General features: G+C 47.2%; 1 protein-coding gene across 3 annotated transcripts in view; it reads left to right on the plus strand.

Annotated features, from left to right (window-relative positions):
• The window catches only part of mon2 (Mon2 homolog, regulator of endosome-to-Golgi trafficking), a 235,386-nt gene that overhangs the window by 26,513 nt on the left and 187,808 nt on the right, over positions 1-21,065 (plus strand). For 2 of the 3 annotated variants that reach the window (XM_089551686.1, XM_089551687.1), the window contains exons 15-24: positions 169-216; positions 1,963-2,050; positions 3,530-3,979; positions 5,364-5,783; positions 6,711-6,845; positions 7,692-7,826; positions 8,476-8,616; positions 8,776-8,939; positions 11,690-11,852; positions 13,201-13,470. In XM_089551686.1, the coding sequence (XP_089407812.1) occupies positions 169-216; positions 1,963-2,050; positions 3,530-3,979; positions 5,364-5,783; positions 6,711-6,845; positions 7,692-7,826; positions 8,476-8,616; positions 8,776-8,939; positions 11,690-11,852; positions 13,201-13,470 (2,014 nt within the window). The remainder of the gene's footprint in view (positions 1-168; positions 217-1,962; positions 2,051-3,529; positions 3,980-5,363; positions 5,784-6,710; positions 6,846-7,691; positions 7,827-8,475; positions 8,617-8,775; positions 8,940-11,689; positions 11,853-13,200; positions 13,471-21,065) is intronic. The other variant, XM_089551688.1, reaches the window with a different exon arrangement.

A 21,065-nucleotide genomic window follows, 5' to 3' on the forward strand; every position in this document is an offset into this window, starting at 1 on the left:
ATTCTTCTTTATTCTTCTCTCATCTCAACCATCTCTACTTTTCTCTGCCCATCATGATCCGCGAAAAAAAAAAAAACCCATCTGTCGAATTGGATCGAACCTTCTTCCTATCCTGCCCCTCCCTCACACATGCGAAAAAAAAAAAAAACACGATTGACGCTGCCGCAGCTACGTGCCCCTGGCCGGCACTCTGTCACGTGTCTTTCACAACTCCCAGTAAGTGTGGCCTCGTCGATTTCTAAGCTCTGCGCTGTCACTTTCCTTCTCCCTTCCTTCGTTCTTCGCGCCGTCGTCGCCGTCTTTGTTTTCTGCCCTTCCTTGCTTTCGCTTGCTCAGTTCGTGTCTCATAATCTGTGTTTCATGCCATCATGTCCTGGGTTCTCGACTCCTTCCTTGAGTTATTTTCATAGCAAAGTAACTTTATTTCAGTACTTTTCATTTTGAAATGATTTGACCTCATAACAACTATCACGTAATAGCTCCTCTTATTGCGCACATATGTTCTGGGATGGGCCCTAAACGTAAAAATCAAACTCAAAGTTTCTCGATGTGCAGACTGATAATTTTCATTTTCATTTTCGGCATGATTTTTTCTGTTGATGCATCTTAGTTGCATTGCTGCTTTTGTAGCGTAATAACTTCTGTAGCATCCCAGCGTAAACTCATGTACTGTCGACTTCATAATTTAAACTCAAAGGTGACCCAAGTTTTCTTCTGTGGAGTTCAAATTAAGTGGAGTTCTGTGGAGTTCAAATTAAGTAGAGTTTTTTAATGGACTTGATATTGATGGGACCGAAGCGTCGGTCCAAATAAATGAATGTTCATATTAGGCAAGTTTGAATTAATGAGATTCTGCCATACATGGCTTCATTCTTTTGTGATGTATGTTTTTGATTTCTCTCCTGGAGTGCATGCACAAGGTGGTGAACACCAGCTTTTCTTTGGTTTATTGAATATATTGCTCTATGGTGCTATCATCTATATTCCCCTGTGCTTTCAGATCTCATGTTATCTGTACTACTGGTATCTTTGCAGCTGAGCCACAGTTTGGAATGCATGCATTTCAACCCTTGTCAGCATCATGCTTTGCATGCTTGACAGAACTGGGTTCGCTGCAATCCTAGACAAAAAGCTACTGTGTTGTTTTTAAGTATCACTAAATTTCAAATTCTATTCTAGCATGAAGTGCTTTGCCTTTGCAACATATAAGTTGTATGTACATGCCTTTAGTGGACATCCACATTACACAATTGGCTGTTGCAGCCTTTCAGGAAGGAGCAGCATTCAGTTTAGCGCTGTATACTTACTATCATCCCCTCCCCCCCCCCCCCCAACCAAGAGAGAGCGGTGAAGGCATTTACCTTCAGACGCTCTGTTCTATCCGTGAGCATGCCCATCTCTTACTCTTTTATGCGAGCTCATTTTTAGCAGGAAAAATGTGTCAGCCAAAGCTTAGTCAGTTGCGCCAATTGGTCTAAAAGGAAAATAAGGTCTGATAACTTGAATTGATTACATGGCTGCCCCCGATTGGCAGGGAGACAGCTTGTTCAGGAGTTGTTCATGTTTTAATCAGAGTTAAATTACGAGCACTCTGCCTTGCATGTCATCCTGTGCCACTTCATCCCTTTTGCACACTGTGTGTTCATCTAAGTATGCAGAATTTCGACTCTGTGAAATTCCTTCTCCTCTTTTCTTACTTCAGCCTGTTTCAATTTCATCCCATTGACCCTATTTTTTATTTTTGTTAACTGCTCATCAGCTGCTCTGAAAATAAGACCTGAAAAGGACTTCATGCTTTTCAAGAATCTGAAATTGAATAAGCTGTTAGACTCTGGTCATAGTCAGAAGCATGGACGAAATCTAAGAGGCGTCTTTATGCTTGTACGAGAGCCTTCTTCGTGACCCCTTGTCACTCATGTGGCTTTGAAGGTGCCACTAGTGTAGCACGTGTGTCTTGTGCAGGTACCTGGATGATGTGGCATTGCATCACTTGATCGATGCCCTGTGCAAGCTTTCCACAGAATCGATGGAGCTGGCCTACAACAACAGAGTGAGTGGGGCTTGAGCATGCTCTCCGGTGGGGTCCTTTTGCGGAAAGAATAAAGCTCCGTGTCAAATTACCTGGCTTTCACAAATCACCATTGCATCGCATGCTCCGTCGATTTTAACTACCCATACCATGGCGCTCATGTGCATTATTAACGATTATTAACGTTTGCACTCTAGTGTTTGACGGAAACCCGTCTGGTCGGGATGGTACATGACGAAGTTAGAAGGCACCGACCAAAAGAAAAGATGATATGACGTTTCGGCTCCCCCACGGGAGCCTTGTTCACAATGAGGCAGAACGTAGCTGCGTTGTCCATTTTATACACGGCGCAAGAGCGAACCCAGGCACCTGGCGTAGATTGGGGGCAAGTTTCTGTCATTCCGATTAAGTGTATGCGCTGTCGTTTGAATAATCAGCGATTCCAGATAGAGGCGTAATATCTTGTCCTTTTCTTTTTCGATCACATGTGCCTCTGCACGTGCATTAACGTTAATGGGGATGTTTGTGATGCAAGTGGTAGTGAGAGGCCACTTTGCTTCCTTGGATGAATGTGTTGTCTGTGTAAAAAATGATTTTGATATGAGTGGCAATTTCTTCCTGAGAAAGTTTCTGCATTGCGAGTGCTGGTCGCAAGCCACTGTGGCATGGGGCCATTTTCCCATCGTCCTGTGTTGAAGAAATGCTGCACACATAACTTCTGTTGCTCTGTAAAAATATTGGAAATGTACTTTTCTACTTGTGCCTGGAGGCGAGAAGCCCTGTGCAAGGGCCACATTGGTTTTTATTACAAGAACTGCTTGAGTAAATAAAATTTGCAATTTTAATTGACTGGAATCTATTCGTGCTATCTTGGGCTTCTATCTCCATTCAGGCACTAATTATTGTCCAGTAGGGAAAAATTTTCAGGTTTTTCAGATTTTTGTAAGAGCATGACAAGAACCCATTGAATAAAATTCTTGCCTTCTGCAAATATTAATTAGGAAGTTTCTGCTGGGTCCTCATATAACCACACTGTGGCTCAAAACTGCTTTCAATCCCCGCCGCGGTGGCTCAGTGGTTATGGTGCTCGGCTGCTGACCCAAAAGACGTGGGTTCAATCCCGGCCGCGGCGGTTGAATTTTGATGGAGGTAAAATTTTAGAGGCCCGTGTGCTGTGCAATGTCAGTGCACGTTAAAGAATCCCAGGTGGTCGAAATTTCCGGAGACCTCCACTACGGCGTCTCTCATAGCCTGAGTTGCTTTGGGACGCTAAACCCCATAAACCAAACCAGACCAAACCAAAACTGCTTTCAAGGTGTCAATTACATTTTACGGGTGATGAAGAAAGGAAGAGGTAGGAGAGCACGGATGACGCTGATGGCATCATTTTGGGGAACGTGACCCTGTGCAGTTGTTGTTGTAACAAACTTGTTCATGAGGGAAAGCAAGGAGGGGGTGCGTACATGTCTGTACAGAAAGGATGCGCTGGTGTCTGTGCAGGAGCCCTCGCTGTTTGCCGTGGCCAAGCTGCTCGAGACGGGCCTGGTGAACCTGGGCCGGGTGGAGGCGCTGTGGCGGCCGGTGACCCAGCACCTGCTGGAGGTGTGCGCCCATCCACACACCCGCATGCGGGAGTGGGGTGCCGAGGCCCTCACCTACTTGGTCAAGGCAGCGCTCAACCACTCCTCGCCCAGCGGAGGAGGTGGGGGAGAGGCGACCACTGCCTCCTCCTCTTCTTCCTCAGCACCAGTGGCAGCAACATCAGCGCCTGACAACACTACTGCGCCGGTCCACGCGCCGCTAGCATCGCGCAGAAGCCTCCAGGTGCTGCTGCTGGCCCCTCTGGTGGAGATGGCGTCCGCCCACCCGGACATCCGGCAGAAGCAGCTGGACTGCACCCTCTCGCTGCTGCACAGCAATGGAGAGACGCTGACCCATGGCTGGCCTCAGGTGAGGGGGCATCCCTCTTGCTGTTCTGGTCAGCTGGTCCCAACGTCACCATCCGTCATCCCCCATTCGTCCAGCCACCTTTCATCCTTTCATATCTGTCTCTTCTACTGTTCATCTTCCACCATCCACCTCATGTGCAGTCTACCCTATCCACCGTCTGCCTCGTCAACCTTCCATCTCATCTGCCATCCATCCCATCTGTCTCAATCACTGTTCACCATCCTTTGTCGGTTCCATCCACCACCCATCTCATCCACTGTCCATACCATCCATTGTTTGTTCCATCCGCCATCTGTACCATCTACCATTCTGTACCATCTACCATTCATCATCCACCTTTCATCCCATCGACCATCCATCTCAACGACTGTTCATCATCCACCGTCTTACATCTTTCTCATCCACTGTTCTTTCATTCCACTCTCCATCTCGTCATCCTTTGTTCATCATCCAGTGTCCATTCCAACCACCGTTCAATCCATCGTTTGTTCGACCCGCCATTCATTCAATCCACAGTCCATACCGTCCGCTGTCCATCTCATCCACCATTCACCATCAGCTGTTCTTTCCATCCACCATCCATCATCTATCTTGTCCTCGGTTCATCATTCACTGTCCGTTGTGCCTACTGTCCATCCCATCCACCGTCTGTCTCATCCAGCGTTTACCATCCACTTCCACTGTCTGTTCTATCCACCGTGTGTCTTTCGTTTTGGTTTGTTTTGTTGTTGTACGGTGGTTGCAGTGTACCAGCCAATTGGCAGGCATTAACTAGCCCGCCTTTCACCTTCATTTATGTGCCGAGATTTCAGTGCTTGCTAAAACACTCGAGATGGTCAGACTCAATCTCGGGCTTTTTGCTAGTATGACCCGTTCTTCTCCACCAACTATGCGGGAAAAAAAATTCTATTAATTACTTTTACAGCTTCATCTTTTATCGCTGAAACCCTCCCAAGATTCTGTGGTTGGTTGTTGTTTGTATGAAATGACGTTTTCACATAGCGAGGTCATGAGACCAGTTGTCATTGGTCACATAATGTTTGGTTCGTGTTAATGAAGAACAGCCATTTTCAGTACAAGGTCTATGCACTAGTCTTCAGTAACAGTAAGCCAACTAACTAGCTCAAACTGCAGCGTTTCTGAATCTCATGGGGCCAGTTGGTCACGATGTGGTCTTTGGTCGCATTACCTGTAGCTCATGTTAATAGATGATGTGGCCTTTTAATTGTAAGTGAGATTACTTGGTCATGTAACCCAGGTCACTCATCAGGTCATCATTCACTCATCAGGTCACTTGGACATGACCATGACCGTGCTAACAGCTGATGCCAAGAAGTAATGTCATATTGCATGAACGCCCCTTCACCTTTCTTTTTTTTTTCAGGTGCTGACCATCATTGGCGCCATCTCGGAGAGCCATGGCGAGGCGCTAATTCGGTCGGCGTTCCAGTGTCTGCAGCTGGTCGTGGCTGACTTCTTGCCAGTGATGCCACGCGCCTGCCTGCAGCTGTGCGTCGACACAGCCGCCCGCTTTGGCTCACAGAACCAGGAGCTCAACGTGTCGCTGACGGCCGTCGGCCTGCTCTGGCACATGGCCGACTACCTGTACCAGAACGCGGAGAAGCTCAAGCAGGAGGAGGGCGACTGGGACCCCTTGTGGATGTGCCTCTTCCAGCGGCTGGGCGAACTGTGCGTCGACCCGCGTTCGGCGGTCCGCAAGAGCGCTGGCCAGACCCTTTTCTCGACCATCAACGCCCACGGATCAGTGCTGCGTCAGGAGACCTGGCAGGCTGTACTCTGGCAGGTGCGTTCAGCCGCTCTGGGACAATCAAGCCGAGCGTTCGAACACCTTAGCATTGTTTTAGGTTTTGTTTGGTTTATTGGGGTTTGACGTCCCAAAGCGGCTCAGGCTATGAGAGACGCCGTAGTGGAGGGCTCCGGAAATTTCGACCACCTGGGGCTCTTTAACGTGCACTGACATCGCACAGTACACGGGCCTCTACAATTTCTCCTCCAAAGAAATTCAACCGCCGCGGCCCGGATCGAACCCGCGTCTTTCGGGTCAGCATTCGAGCAGTAATGAGCTTATTGCTAAAATCTTTAGTTTTATGGGACAGCAATGTGACACCATAGGAACCCGCTTATTATCCAGCATTATCCTAAAATTTTAGCCTTTCTACACTGTGAAATTCGCCGCGGTCGAATTTCGATGGAGATGAAATTCTAGAGGCTCGTGTACTGTGCGATGTCAATGCATGTTGAGGAACTCTAGGTGGTTGAATTTTCCGGAGCCCTTCACTACGGTGTCCCTCATAGCCTGAGTCGCTTTAGGACGTTAAACGTGCATAAACCATAAACCAGCCAAACAGTGCAATGACTGCAGTAAAATGTCCTGTTTGGTTCTTGGTTCACACCGTGCCAAGCTGCTAGACACCGAAGTCATAGTGTATTGAAAAGAATCGTGCTTATAGAAAGCAGCCTGAGGATCCTCTTGACCGAAGTGCTATGAATAATATATACTGTGGGGTGCAACAAACTTCAGGTTATTTCTTACTAAGCTGAAAATAGAAAAGCTAGTCCATACCACCATGAAATCTGGAGCACCTCAGGCTTAGTGCCCCGCATTCAGCTCAGGACCCTGAACAGAATTGCCACACTGAAACACACTTTGCTGTGCGCTCATGCCTGCAGAACGTTCCCGTCTTCATACTGCCTGCCTTGTGTCCTGCAGGTGCTTTTCCCACTTCTCGACCGGGTGCGGACGCTGTCTGGCTCCGCGTCTACGGAGAAGGTCAACGACATGGGGGGCAACATACTGATCCACCACTCGCGCAACACGGCACAGAAGCAGTGGGCCGAAACGCAGGTGAGTGGCACAACGCAAACAGCACAGCTAATCGGCCCAATATTGGAAATGTACTGGAAAAGGCCGGCCCTACATAGGACCGGAGTTAAACCATTCATTTGCAATACTGGGCCTATTTTCTGTGCTGCTTGGGAAGAGCACACTTGGGCTTTGCATTGGATGTGCACCTAGACTTCTGCTTTTGGACCTTGAAAATATGAATTTCACTCGAGGATTCTACTAATTTGCTTACATGAAATAGCTATTCTACGGGAGGCAATGTGATGTTAAAGGGCCTGTAAACATTTTTTTAGATACAGGAAGGTGCATTTTGTGGAAGTGTGCAATACATCACTGCAGGTGGATATGGAGCAGCCCTTCATGCAAGCACACAAACGAGCATAGTGTCACATAGTGGTGCCCAGAGCAGCAAGTTGACAGGCAAAGGATCTGGCCGTAAACTGTTCATTAAGGTGAAGTTGTACACGCAAGCAACAAACTTCGTTACTGCTTTTGAACAATTGCAACACAAACGCTGTAGTGTTTCTATAGCGAGGATCGAAGTGTGCTTCGATGTCGTCAGGCTGAAAATGCCCATCACTCGCAACTGCGCTCAGTTTAAATGCGACTAGGAACCTTTGAGATAGAGTTCCTGAACAGACAACTTCATACATCATGGAAACTATCACATGTGATTGTTCTGGAGTACTCTGGTTGTGTCCCACACAGGGAACAAAGGGCCAAAGCTATCTGTGAAAGGTCATAAACGAACAACGCGGAAAGACTAACAAAGCTTCATAGTGGTATGCTCAGAAGTAGTGAAACTGGTTGGATGGATTGAGTGGTGCTATGTTTCTTCTTCCCTAGGTGCTGACTCTGTCGGGTGTGGCAAGGGTGTTCCACGTCAAACGTGAGGTGCTTCACACACTGGGAGACTTCCCCCGTGCGTGGGCACTGCTGCTCGAGTTTATCGAGAACTCAGCCTTGAGCAAGAACAACGAGGTGAGTGTAAACTTCTCACTGCACCAGGTGAAGTGTTTTTAATCACCTGCGGTCATGAAATGCAGCTCAGTTCGCATTCGTTGTGATCAGGAGTCACTTCGTGAATGTCGGATATGAGAGAGGGACACCAGTTTTATGTAGAGATGTTAAGTGCAACTTTTATTTGTATCTGCATGCTTTTCATAATTTTGTTTTTCATTTCCATGTTGTTATGTTCACTCGTTATGTTTATATATGGTCATGCGATGTACAGGTGCCGTCAAAAGTAAATGGAAGGCAATATTCATGAAAAAATTTAATCATTGGCCCTCCATTTCATGCACCCTTGAATACATAAATGCAGCCTAATTGTGATTTTGCGAATTGCACTGTGCACCAACGAGCATGGACCATTATGCTTTATATTTAAAGAAATTAAATTTTTTTGACAAAGTCGCCTTCCATTTACTTTTGATGGTGAGTGTACATATTCAGTTGCAGGACATTGTTATGTTTGTGCACTTACTTAACGTTCACTTATTAGCAGTAGATGTTGTGGGAAGTGGTTTACCAGTTTACTTTACTTTGAAGTAAGCATTTGTTCCCTGCAGTCCCTTAACAATATAGTACTGAAGCAGGTTAACGCTGTGGTTACTTTTGCCCCCCACAGGTGTCCCTGTCGGCGCTGAAGAGCTTCCAGGAGATCCTGCACCTGAGCCGTCCTGCCGAGGGAGCAGGGAATGGTGGCGCCCTCTTGGGGCGCTCAGCTGACCCACAGGGAGAGGCCGCCCTCTGGTGTGCAGCCTGGAAGGTACAGGCCATGAAAGCATTGCCTACACTGAAATCACAAAGATCACTGTATCGCTGTCTAGTATTTGTAGTTCAGATTGTTTGAGACAAAATGCGTCATGTAGTGCAGGTTCCTTGCTTAAGACGTTTGCTTCCCCTCCTTTCTTCCCTTCGGCTCCAGGTGTGGTACAACATTGGCATTGAGAGCACCAGGCCCCCTCCGGATGTCGCTGTTGACGATGCGCGCTTCTCCAACAGCCTGTCTCTGCTGTACATTCCGTCCCAAGCATTTCTCACCGCACTCGTTCAGATCTTCCCGCACCTCTTCCAGCACATAAAGAACAGGTGAGGACCTGCTCTCTGCTGGACGGTGCATCTCTACTTACTGAGGAGTCGGTCGAAAATAATCAGTTCATTTTGGCATGCTGCACTTTCTTCGGGTGCCTCAAGGCAGGATTTTGTTCCTGTGTTAGTGCAAAAAGTGTCCGTCATTGGCGGTATGTGAAACCTTGGGGGAGAGGAGGCAAAGTGGAGGTGGGAAAGGGTCATAGAGAGAAAAGGATATGAGAGGGCAGGGGGAAAGTGGAGAGAGGGCGAGTTGGTGGGATAGAACGGGTGGCAAGAGGAAAACCGCGGTGACAAGAGTGGCTAGGGGTACAGCAGTGCACACAGTTTGCTGGGTTGGACCAGGCGAGTGGAGAGGCGGTATGACGTGTCACATAGTGATTGATGGTCTGGATCACACCACCTGCTACCATCAGTGAGTGGGAACGCCAATGCCAACGCATATTCTACCGCAAAAATAACATTGATCGTCTGTGAAATTTTTTTTGTCTCGTGGGAAATAAAAGGTCAAGCATGGGACCAAGCACATTTGATCTGTGTCTGCACTTTTACATTGTTTGTACTGGTAACCTTGACAGGTAAATAGAAATAAAGGCTGGGTCTGCATTTTATATTTCGGCCTTTGTTGAAAATATTAGTCACGTAGGTTTCACTGCTGAAGCCATATTATAAATGCATTGAGAGAATGAAAATCAGCGGGAGGTTGTGGCTCAGTTTGAAGTTTTACTAACATGAAGGGCATTCTTCAGCAAGACCTGCTTTGGAACTGATGAGTCTGTAGCGCCACCGTATCGGCACGCGGAAGAAGACGAAGCGGTGGGCACGCGAAGGAGAACGCTGGCTCGCACAGAGAACGCTCTGGACTTCGGCCTTGGCCGGACGCTGCCGCCTGCTACAGCAGCAGTGGGAGAAGGGAGGCGATGGCGCAGGCGCTCAAGGCGGCGAGGCGGCGAGGTAGCGGCAAGGCAGGCGAAGGCGGAGCGAGAAACGGGTGGCTTTGGTACTGGCAGCTGTGGTTGGAGGAGTAGCGCGCAAGTCCGCCACGTGAGCGTCGGAAGGAACGGGATGCGCTGGTGCTGAGACCACAGGCGGTGCTGTATGGGGCTCGCTTAGACGCGTCCATGTCGCCAGCATGCCACCACATTCGGCGGCTGTCTTGTCTGTCGCAGAGGCAGAGTCACTAGCGAAGCCGACAGATGCCCAGGGAACCGTGGTAAGCGGTGCGGGTTGCGCATCATGAGCGATAGGGCTCTGGTGAGGCTTGCATGACAGGAAGGACAGATGGGCTCACTGGAAATGGGCAGGAGGGTACAGGCGAACATGTGACGAGGAGTGGGGCTGTGCCGCAGGTCGGGTTACTTTCCGAAGAGGTGGGGCCCGTGTCGAGAGAGAGCTCTTCTGGTGATGGTCCCAGGGCAGGCACCACAGCTGGCAAGCAGGGCCGGCCAGGATCTGTGGGACGGGTGCTCGCACGTGGATGGGTGTCTAAAGCCGAAGCAGGCTGTACCGTGCGGGATGCAGGGCGGGGAAGGTTTGTGCCGAAAAACTTGAAGAAGGCGTCCTTCAAGTCATCGTAAAGGTGTTCACCCGGCGGCGGAAGGTCAAGCTGGGAAAAGAGATCGGTGGGCAACTCCCTACTCACGAGGAGGTACCTCCAGATCTGTGATCGGATTCCGTTCACGTCTAGCTGAGCGTCCACCTGCACAAACCAAACGACAGGGCTGTGCGGGCGGAATGGCCACAGCCGCAGATGCGAAGGGTCATGAAGCTCGGGTGGCTGCCACTCGTCTTGAGCCAGGTCCTTGGCGAGAGGGCAGGAATTCGAAGGTGCGGTCGCTGTTAAAGCAGCCGGGCCGGAGACGCTGGACTGGAGCGGCAGAGTACTGGCCAGTGACGGTTGCGGTGGGCTGTTTCTCGAGGATGCAGCCGGAGATGAGTGCAATGCTGGTGCGGGCGCAGGCGCTGGCGGTGGCGAAAGCTGGTCTGCCTCATCATAGAGCGGCAGCGGGTAGTATGATATGATGCGCCGTAGTAGACGAGGACGGCAGCGCGCAACTCGTCGTAGGGCCGGCATCCTGAGGAGGGGCAGGTGAGTCGGCAGAGGAGGTCGGGAAGGAGAATGTCGCAAAGGTTTGCGTGTTTAAACCGCTGGATGGTAATGCCGTTCAAACACATCGCAGCCTCCAGTTGGGCGAACCACCCGCCGACGCCTGCAGGCCAGAACGCTGGGAGCGAGGGGTTGAAATCCAGGTCTTGCCAGCCTGCCATGCTGGGACGCCGCTGGGATAGAAGGCGCGGCTCGCTGGGTCACCACTTGTACAGGTCGCTGTGTAGGTGTCCCATGAGGCGACCACGGCCACGTTTATTTGAGGGCTGCCTGAGAAGAGTTAGTGACAGAGCAGCGGCGGCAGCGTCCGGCCAAGGCCGAAGTCCAGAGCGTTCTCTGCGCGAGCCAGCGTTCCCCTTCGCATGCCCACCGCTTCGTCTTCTTCCGCATGCTGATACAGTGGCGCTACAAGTCACTGCGATGATCTAGGGCTGACAGTAAAATGAGCAAAGGGGAGGAGGTTGCCCATGCAGTGTATCACTCGTATAAAGGTGCCTTAGTCATTTGTGTTTTGTGAGAAGTAAACGTGTAAAAAAGTAACTTAGTATTTCTTACGTGATCCTGCATCTCCGAATGGAGCTGTGCAGTGGGGTCAGTGCTGATTGGCAGCTTTGCTGGGTTTGCTTTCATTCTGCTGTGGCAGGTTTGTGGTCTCCGACTTCCAAAAGTTTGCGACCGTCGTCCAGAATGCTGTTGCTGCGCCCGTCCATGGTGATGCCTCGCCCTTCATTTTGCCAACCCTGGCAGAGGTGGTGCTCACAACGCTGCAGGAGTCCGTTCTCAATGCCATGGACACACTGCACAAGGTGCACCCCTTTCTCCTGTCTTTTTTCGCCATGTACAGGCTGTGAAACACGAAACACGCAAAAAAAAAAAGAGACCTGCCAGCAGCAATGATGGTGATTAGTAATGATGGTTGTACTGAATTGCGATGAGTGAGGTCAATATAATGAATAAACAGCGCTAAAGATGAGGACAAAGAGTAAACAGGATGAGCTCGTCCTGTTTACTCTTCGTCCTCATCTTTAGCGCTGTTTATTCATTATGTCACCGTATCGACTAGCCCCGATGTCTCTTCTTTTGGGGTCAGTGTGACGGATGTGGTCATCATTAACCCTCAAATGGACGCATCTTTTTTTTTTCGAAAATGGCACCAAATAATCATTTAGTACCAGTGCTGCCATCTGTCGGCGAGCCAAAGAAATGCTTTGGATGAGCCCTACTGGTCTTAAACTAGACACACAGTGCCAGAAAACGCACGAACATTTGATCGATACTAAATGCATCTTTTTCTGTTGGTCAAATGTCAACGTATTCAAATGGAGTCAGAAAACCAATTTTTCCTGAGAACAATATTTAGATGGAGTCGTCGTAGTGTCCCTTGATATAGACTAATTTAAGATAAGTATAATTCATGCTTCCTGTTCCTGACCTCCTGGTTTTTAGTCCTTCAATTGGCTGTAAGAGCCAGGTGGTGGTTCCCTGCCCAACCTTCTAACCAGGATTAATTTCTCTTATTTTACTAAAATTCATTTTATTACTCTCAGTGCCTGTCGGACATTACCGTGCTTGCAGTTTGCACCTGTAGAATTAGATTGGTTACTTTTATAATGAGAGGGCCGCAGCTATGTTCAGCACATATTTTAAGCGCACTGCTGTTTTTGAACTTTTATCTCCTTCCTTTGGAAACCATTTAATTACATCACTGAAAAGCTGTGCTCACCACTCACGGTAGTTATTCAAGCTGCCAGAAAAGGTCACCACTGTTTTTGTTCTGGCTCATTAATGCCTTTTTGCTCAGTTCTTTCTTGATTACAATAATGTAGAAGGAAATGTAAACCTGTTTTGCTCGCTCGGACAGATTTCGGTTGGGTGTGACTGCCTTTGAGAAGGTATACGAAGAAGGATACTACAGTGGGATGGATTTTAGTGCAGCGTTATTATTTTCTGCCTTTTCATTTGAATGTGATCAGTGCTACTTGCGCGGTATGACAGGCAGGAGGATGCACACAGACTCTGCTGCCGCAAGACGCATACAAGCGCAGTGTGTCTGTCCTTTTGTATGTTAATCTGAGGCAGCACTGTCCTTTACGTTTTAGCGCTATGTCCTGTAATCAGCCTTGCTGACGGCTTCTCCTGTCTTTTCCATTCCAGGAGGCTCTTGCGGGCACAGACAACCTGCAGGCAATGGTGCCGTCCATTTTCGGCCAGCTGCTGAGCTTTGCCTGCTACGCCTGCCAGGCCCCGGCCTACGGGAAGCTGCAGGCGCGCCCTGGTGGCATCGCCCCCAAGCACCTGGACTGGGTCACGCTGAGCTTTGTGCCCTTTGGCGAGCGTGCCATGGAGATGGCTGTGTCCCTGTACGTGCAGACAGCGCAGCGGCCAGTCGTCATGCAGGCCGACATCCTCCACGCCATCGTCAAGGTCAGCTGCACGTTCTCTCTCTCTCTCTGTAGACCTCCTTCACGCTGGTACGTCGCCGAGATGCGGTGACACTGATGTCATCAGTGTGCCGACCAGCGCGTGCTCGCGTACGGCCTACGGCTGTTGTTAATGCAGAACAAACATGAGCGAAACAGCGAATGCGAATAAACATTAGGAGATGAGTAAATGTCGGAATGTGAGTAAAGCGTTGGAATGTGAGTAAAATGTTGGAACGCAAGCGAAACGTTGAAATACGAGCAAACATTGTAACACGGGCGAAATGGAATGATAATGAAATGTTGAATGCTAGCATAACATAAAACAAGAGTGAAACTTCTAATTTGAGTATAATATTGAATACAAGCAAAGTGTCGAATGAACACTTTGCGCATTGCCCAAATATGGCCGGCCCGTTTTTGCCTGCCGTAATGTCGCACACTCTTGTTTGGACACATTAAGATGGTCTCTGTCTCTCTCACTATCATCACCTGTACTCGAGTTGAACTTGTGCGAAGATGGCTTGCTGGCTGTGCCACTTTTCCACTGAGCACAAGGCACTGAATCAGTTCCGGTGATGCTGACTGCATGGTAACATGGCCAAAACATGACAATGCTCATGGACTAAGGTTTTTGTTGGCAGATGTTGAAGAACTTGGGGGGGGTCAACACTGACTACCTCTCCTTCTGTGGTGTCCCTCACAGCCCAGGCGTAGCTGCAGCATGTAAAACACTGTAATTTAATTTAATTGCAGTGTCTATATCGGCATCCAGGCTGATGAAAATGAAAGAGCATTACGATAATGAAAGAGTTTTTCCCTCATGCTTTCCTTGGTTTCAAAGGTTGTTGACTTCCTTTTGTGTATAGTATGTCCCAATGGGCTGCTAACCTTTCCTAATCTTGCCTTCTCTGTTGCCCCAACTGTCTTATTGAAATCGCTGATTTGAATGCTGCTATTTCTATTGATTTTATAATGTACTGGTTTCTGCCAGTGTATTATTTCCTTCTCGGTGCTTTCAAGTTTGTGCACTTCATTGCTGATTCAGTCTGTTAGATATCTTTTTAGTGTCTTGCTTACTTATTGCTTGTGGATCCATGTTGTCAAAGAAGTAATTCAGTCTTTAGGACTTTTGGCTTTCATACATCAAAGTTTTTCAGTCAGCCTTCTTACTTTTGTTTGAAGTGTTTTCCATTGTCCATCATCCTTCCTGCTTTAGTTACAGACTCCGCAATTATTGTGAGTACGTTGTCATTCCTAGCCCTGGCATTAGCCCCATCTTCTGGGACTGCTTCTGAGAGAAGCCTCCGCTATTTCACATTTTATCTTATGCTAAATGGCCGGCGTCTTCCTTACAACTTTCCCATGCAGTCTTTCTCCAAATCGACTTTAATCTTACGGATCACAATTCTGTGACTACTACATTGCACTTTACATTTAATCTGCATCCCTCATGGTTCAAGGGACTGTACAAAGGAAGAAATCCCTCTGTCACTTTTGACTTTTCTGTTTGGGTCTTCTCCGGGTTCCATTCCTTCTTCTTGTGTTTAGTTTAGCAAGTCATTAATGACAATATCTCCATCTTCATCAATAAACAGGTGCAGCTCACAAGGCACAGGCGTTCAACATGCACCAAGAAAGATAGCAGGAAGCCTGTATAATCAAGGATATTTTAGCCAGCATGGTAAAAACTGCCGACAGGCTGCTCTGCATCAGGGAGGGAGTTTAGGGCAAGAAGGGCAGAAGTGAAGGAGTGCGAAAAGTATGTGCGTTTGCATGCATTCATGATTCGTGTGAGTGACTTAACGTGTCACATTCTTGATAACCTCTTGGGACCAGCTGGAAAGGCCTTTAGACATTTTTTTGAGCAGTGTGAACTACTGCTTCCCATGCAGTGTAGAACTTTAATGTCAGTGTGATCTCCCATTTCACAGAGCAATTTCACCTGAAAGGCATAGAAGAAGTGAAGGTAATAAACTCTGCGTATGGAGAGAAGAAGTGTAGAAATTTGATGTGTGGCAAATGAAATTGGTTGTGAGAACTGCATCACTGGTAAATGCCGTCATGTTCAGCGTGGGTAATGAAGTCTGGAGAGGGGAATATAGCAGTGCAGCAGTGCTTAGTTTTAAAGGGACACTGAGGAGAGCTCTATTAATATTTTTTTTATAGCAAAATCTGATAGTTCGGCATTTCATGGCTTTGTTGCCACTTGGCCGGCAGCGAAAGATGCATTTATTTCTAAGAAATTTGGATTCGAAGTTGAAATAGTTTTTCCCGCCGCTCTGATTCAAACTTGGGATTCTGCTATGACGACACAGAACTAAGTGACGTGAAACATGACATTCACATGACGTAACGCAGACTCCGTGATTTCTGGCGGCCAGCAGTGCGGCCCAGCAGCAGCCGAAAAGAAAGCTACCGCCGGCCGCACGTTGAAGGCATCTATCGGCTATTGCGGCCGTCGCTTCGTTTACATTTGCACCGGCGTTTTGCCAGCGTTACAATGGATCCCGTTCTTGAAGTCGTCAACGAAGTTCTCGCAAATAGACACCTTTAGCATACCGTGTACCTTGTTACCGTTAGCGGAATACCGGGAGCCCCCATACCGCTGAGAGCAAGTGCTGATTGGTCCCGGCGCTGCAGGAGCGCGCGTAGCTATCGTGTACGTGGCGCCATCTGGCGACGTCAAGGAGATTTGCGCATGCATTTGCTGCGCCTCAGTGATTCGTAGCTTCTCGTGTCCTAGTGTTGCTAGAACTATTGGTTCTAGCAACACTGCTTTGTTCTATGACGCCATGAAGCTTGTACTTGCGAGTTTGGCCTGTGGCGGCGATACCTGTATTTTGGTTCTTGCTCTTTTCTATGTTACAGGAGCTTTGTTGTCAGTATGAATGGCGTTTTTGTAATCAGGAGCTGGTATTCTGTCGATGCAAGTCAACTTCAATTTCTCCTCAGTGTCCCTTTAAAGGGCACATGCTCAAACCTAGCGTTGCGGCTGGACTGTGTCATTCGTTTTGATCATCACTCACTAACAACAGCACTTCTAGCTTTATAGAGAGAACCTCCATGAGAGTATTACCGGAGATTTGTCTTTCATATTGATATTGTGAGCTAATGCGACCATCTGTGAAGCTGTGAGTAGTCATGATGCGCATACGCTGGACCCATGACATTCGCTGCTAGTGCTGACGCTTGTGGCACAGTGAAAATTTAACCAGTTCGTACACTCTTTTGAGCTCAACCAACCTTTCTAAGCTTGTTATATTTGGGCACTTAGTGTAAAGAAGTGCACACTTTATGCAAAGCAGCAGACAGGTTAAATCATACGTTTTACTCTGAAGCAAACACGATGTTCTGGAAGCTTCATATCTCATTTTGTTTATGTAGTGACCCAGGTGGAAATAACTAAAGAAGGAACCTGGGCTCTTTTAGTGGTAACCTGCGTTGGTAAGAGGAGGAAACAAAAAAAGGTGCCTACAGACTTCAGCTAATGCTTTACTGTTGAGAAATCGCATGCTGGTCGTGAGATGTGCAAGAAACAAGAAAGGGTAGAAAACTAACGGCTTTTCTGCCAACAAAGCTACAAGACCACCCTTTTACGTTGAGGTTTATGCCTGCTATAATCCTACTATATACAAGTATAAAGAGAGATAAATATCGATGGCTGTCTTGTGTTCCACAGTGCCTCCTGTGCATTGGGATTTCTTGTGTTCCTTAGTTCATACTCCTGTTGTGACATTAAGAGATACCACTACATTTTCTGTTCAACTTTATTGCGTAGCACCTTCCTACCTCGTAGCCACATCTGTCGCGAATTAATACGCTCTTTATGGCGTGAAAACTCCTCAGCTGTTCATTGCCTGTGTATTTATTTTCCTGCGTTAGCGAAAACAAGTTCGCAATGCTTCTCGTTCTTATTGCCATCCAGCTGCTTGTCGCAGACTGATGACTGTTCAGTTGGGACCTTTTGTCTGGCAGTCTGCCACAGCATAGCATAGTCTGCTTTGCAGGCGAGGCATTACCCGTGGGGACTTCCTGGCGTATGAGCCTGCCATTTGTTCTGCCTGTTTTCGTGCTCTTTGATATGTCAAAATAAGCCTGATAGCAGCTGTTCACACCTTTAGTGCTTGCCTTGTGAGGAATGTTGGCATTATCTGAGCAGCATAAACACGTACCCTTTCCCGTTTATTCTTTGTTGCTTTGCCTTTTCCGGACAGCACTCTTGCTGTTGTATGTATGAGGTTCCGCCTCAGAAGTGATTGTACAGCTTGCGAGTTCAATTTGAAATGTACTGTTACTTTATCAGCATGTTGTGTAAATACTGCTGATTATGCCCAGTCTGCACTGACATAATATTGTACTCTCTAAGATTTCATGTCCAACCTTGGCAGTGGACTGGACATATTCCTCAAAGGGACACAAAGTAGTATATCCAACTTTTGTTCTTAGTGAAAATCCTTTTGTGGATATGTTGATGTTTGCTTGGCAGCAAGAGATGCATTTATTGATGACAAAATTGGATTTTAAGAATAGAAGATCGTTTTTCCTCCCACTCAATTCAAACTCGTGACATCAGTACCAAGAAGGACTCTGTTGTCATCGTTTGGAAATTAATGGTGGCGTAGCCCTTGTTTCAGAGATCTACGCTGACAAAAATAATTTGCTGATATCATCGCAGTTTCCTTGCGAGGACAGCCGGTATTAGCGACAGCTGTGTTTCATTGTCTTGATATTTCCTAGCTTGTAGAAGTTCTGTTTTCAGTAACGGTAGTGTCTTTGTCATTAGAATGTGGTAATCTTTAAATACAGGGCAACTTTAATTTGTCCTTGGTGTTCCTTTGATGGGCTACTCCAAAGTTTCTTAGGTCCATGCATTTTAGCATAGCTACTCTCAGTTCTTCTCTCTGTCCTGGTCATGTGCACCAGATTTTGCAGCATGTAACATTCCTGCTGTTTTACATATTTAGGGTGATTTCTTTGGGAAACCCTGTGCTTGCTAAGTTGCAATGCACATTGATACATGCTCTGCTGAATAGGAATATGGCAGACTTGTTTTCAGTTCTTTTGGGCATTCATAAATGGAATCATCAACGGTCATAAATGGAGTTTAGCCATTTAATGCATGCGTGGCTGTTTTGCCAAAAATGTTTCTCATGTCATCACATTGTTAGGCAATGCATGAATGAACACCCGAGGATTACGGAGAAAAACTGAAAAAGCGTTTTGGCCAAAGTGGTCATATTATTTGTTTCGTCTCTGCTTAAAGAACTATTGCTTTCATGCTGCTTTCTCAGATATGCACAGTATAGTATTGCTGAGCTGTTGTGCCAACTTTCCCCGGGTTCCTCTAATTCCAGGCTTGGTATGAGAGGCCCTGTTATCAGTTATGCTTGTTAGTCTTTGAACGCTGCTACCGCTACACAATGAGGACCTATGTGGCAGAAGCAGATTTATGGCCTCACTGACACGTCCATCTTTTGCAGTGATGAATGTGTTTTTAAGCAGTGCAGGCTGTCTGCGATCTTGTGCGGTCCTCCATGACACATTACCTTATTTGAGCACATTGTTGTTGCACTGCCGACCTTTAGGAAATTAGCTTCCCATCGTTTTATCAACATTATGGCACTTGCTGCGTGATCATTCCTGAGAATTTCTTGTGATCTGACTGAACTTTGACACTGCAGACTTGCAGCGCTGTGTTAGGGCCTTCCGACGTTTGTCGCAAGCACTGCGCTTGCAAGCGCGTGGGTCTGCTAAGTTTGCACATTTTTGCCTGTTTTGGAGGGCTGCGCATGCTATTGTTCCCACTTTTTTGCTTTCTGTAGCTTGGCTTCTGGACAATTTGACATTCAGTTTGTGATCTCGACCATTATGCGCTGAACACTATGCTTTGCACGTCGTTACAGTTAAACCTGGATGTAACGAACCTCCGTATAGCGAATTCCTCGATATAACAAAGTTTTTCAGTTGCCCAACGCACCCCCATTGAAACCCGTGTATTTGAGACCTCTATGTAATGAACGCCTGGCAGCAGTTGACCTTGATGTAATGAACTCACTAGGCCGAATGTCTGTTAGCTTGTGCCGAGTTATGAAATTTGGCTGAAAAGTAAAGCACGAACTGACATGAGAGGAGCGTCAACGATCGCAAGGAGCGACCGCAGTTGAGACAACGTGTCCGTCAGCGCATCTCTTTTGCTTTTCGCTGCCCTGCGGTTGCTCGCGTTGCACAAGCCGCGGCGACAGTCATGCAATCAGACATTGAATTATGGGGTTTCTGGTAAACATTTTCAAGGTTATTTCACCTACATTTTTTTCTTATCTTGGTTTCTGTTCTGCATTGCCCTTCGGGTCTTCTCGCGAAAACTGAATGCAACGAAAAATCTGACTTTTTTCTACTTCGTCATATCCAGGTTTAACTGTACTTGGAAGCCAGGTTCACAAGTCCTTGCAACAAATCTTTTGGAGTTTGAGGCATTTGACAACTTGCACTTTCATGGATTTTTGAGTGGCTGTTCTTATTCGAAAATCTCAACAGAGTGGCTTTAAAGATTTTTGGATCTCTGCATACCTGCAGATTATTAGAGAATTAGGCATGTTGTTGGTATATTGGTACTCCCTTATTTGTCTTTGTAGTTTTATCATTATTAGTTTGTATTGAGTGCAGGGTAGATTTCTTCAGAAATTAATGGCTCTTGAGCTGCATGTGGCATTGTGTAATTAATCCATGCTGACATTGTTGCGTGCGCTTCAATGGTCAGCACTGATTCGGGTTGGAACCATTCTCTGTTCATGTCCTCTAGCAGCCCTCCGACACACATATTTATTAGAGGTTCCGGTGTTCAATTTTATTCCTGGAAGGGAGGAACGATGTAGAAACTCAGTCGTACACACTTGGTAAACAGAAACACTTGCCCTTTATTTACAGTCGGTTCCAGTGCATAACGGTGGACACGAGCGTTACACAGTGAGACTTGCCAGCATGAACAGTCAGCGTGTGGTCCACAGAGGTTTTTAGGCATTGGAACTCTTTGGTCATTGGCGGAGGCAGGCCGCTCCATCAGTCAATGCCGAGAAGCCTTCTGGATGTCCTCTTTTTTTCTTTCCGAATATTCTGTGGATATCCTGTGGATATTCCCTTAGCTTCACACTGACGCGCTGGCTCAACAGTGTCTCACAGAATGCAACGTGAAGTAACAGCAATAAAGAGCGGCTCTGTCATCACATCTTTTTTTTTTCTCTCTTAAATAAAAACTTAACAGTCTTTGTCAGTGGTAAAAACAAAACTCAAACTGGAACACAAAAGTAGAAACATGAGGGGAGCTGCAAGCCGGACAGTCACTCACTCACTCTCTTATCACAATGCCGGCAATTGTTCACTCTTTCGTCATAACTTAAGAGAATCACGAAAGCAAGAATAATATTGCAACAAAGAAAGGCACGAAAGAAACAAAACAATGCTGGACTGGTCGTGGGGAGGAGAGGATCACAGATTCGTTGCTCGGTAATCTCTGCGCCGCGCGCGTCAGTCCGTCCATCAGTCAAGTCACCAGTGAGTCCACACATTCGACACCACGGTCTGTACCTCTAAAACCAATAG

Source organism: Amblyomma mixtum, chromosome 7, assembly GCF_055824585.1.
Source record: "Amblyomma mixtum isolate Tamu chromosome 7, ASM5582458v1, whole genome shotgun sequence".
In the NCBI taxonomy this organism is placed as follows: domain Eukaryota; kingdom Metazoa; phylum Arthropoda; class Arachnida; order Ixodida; family Ixodidae; genus Amblyomma; species Amblyomma mixtum.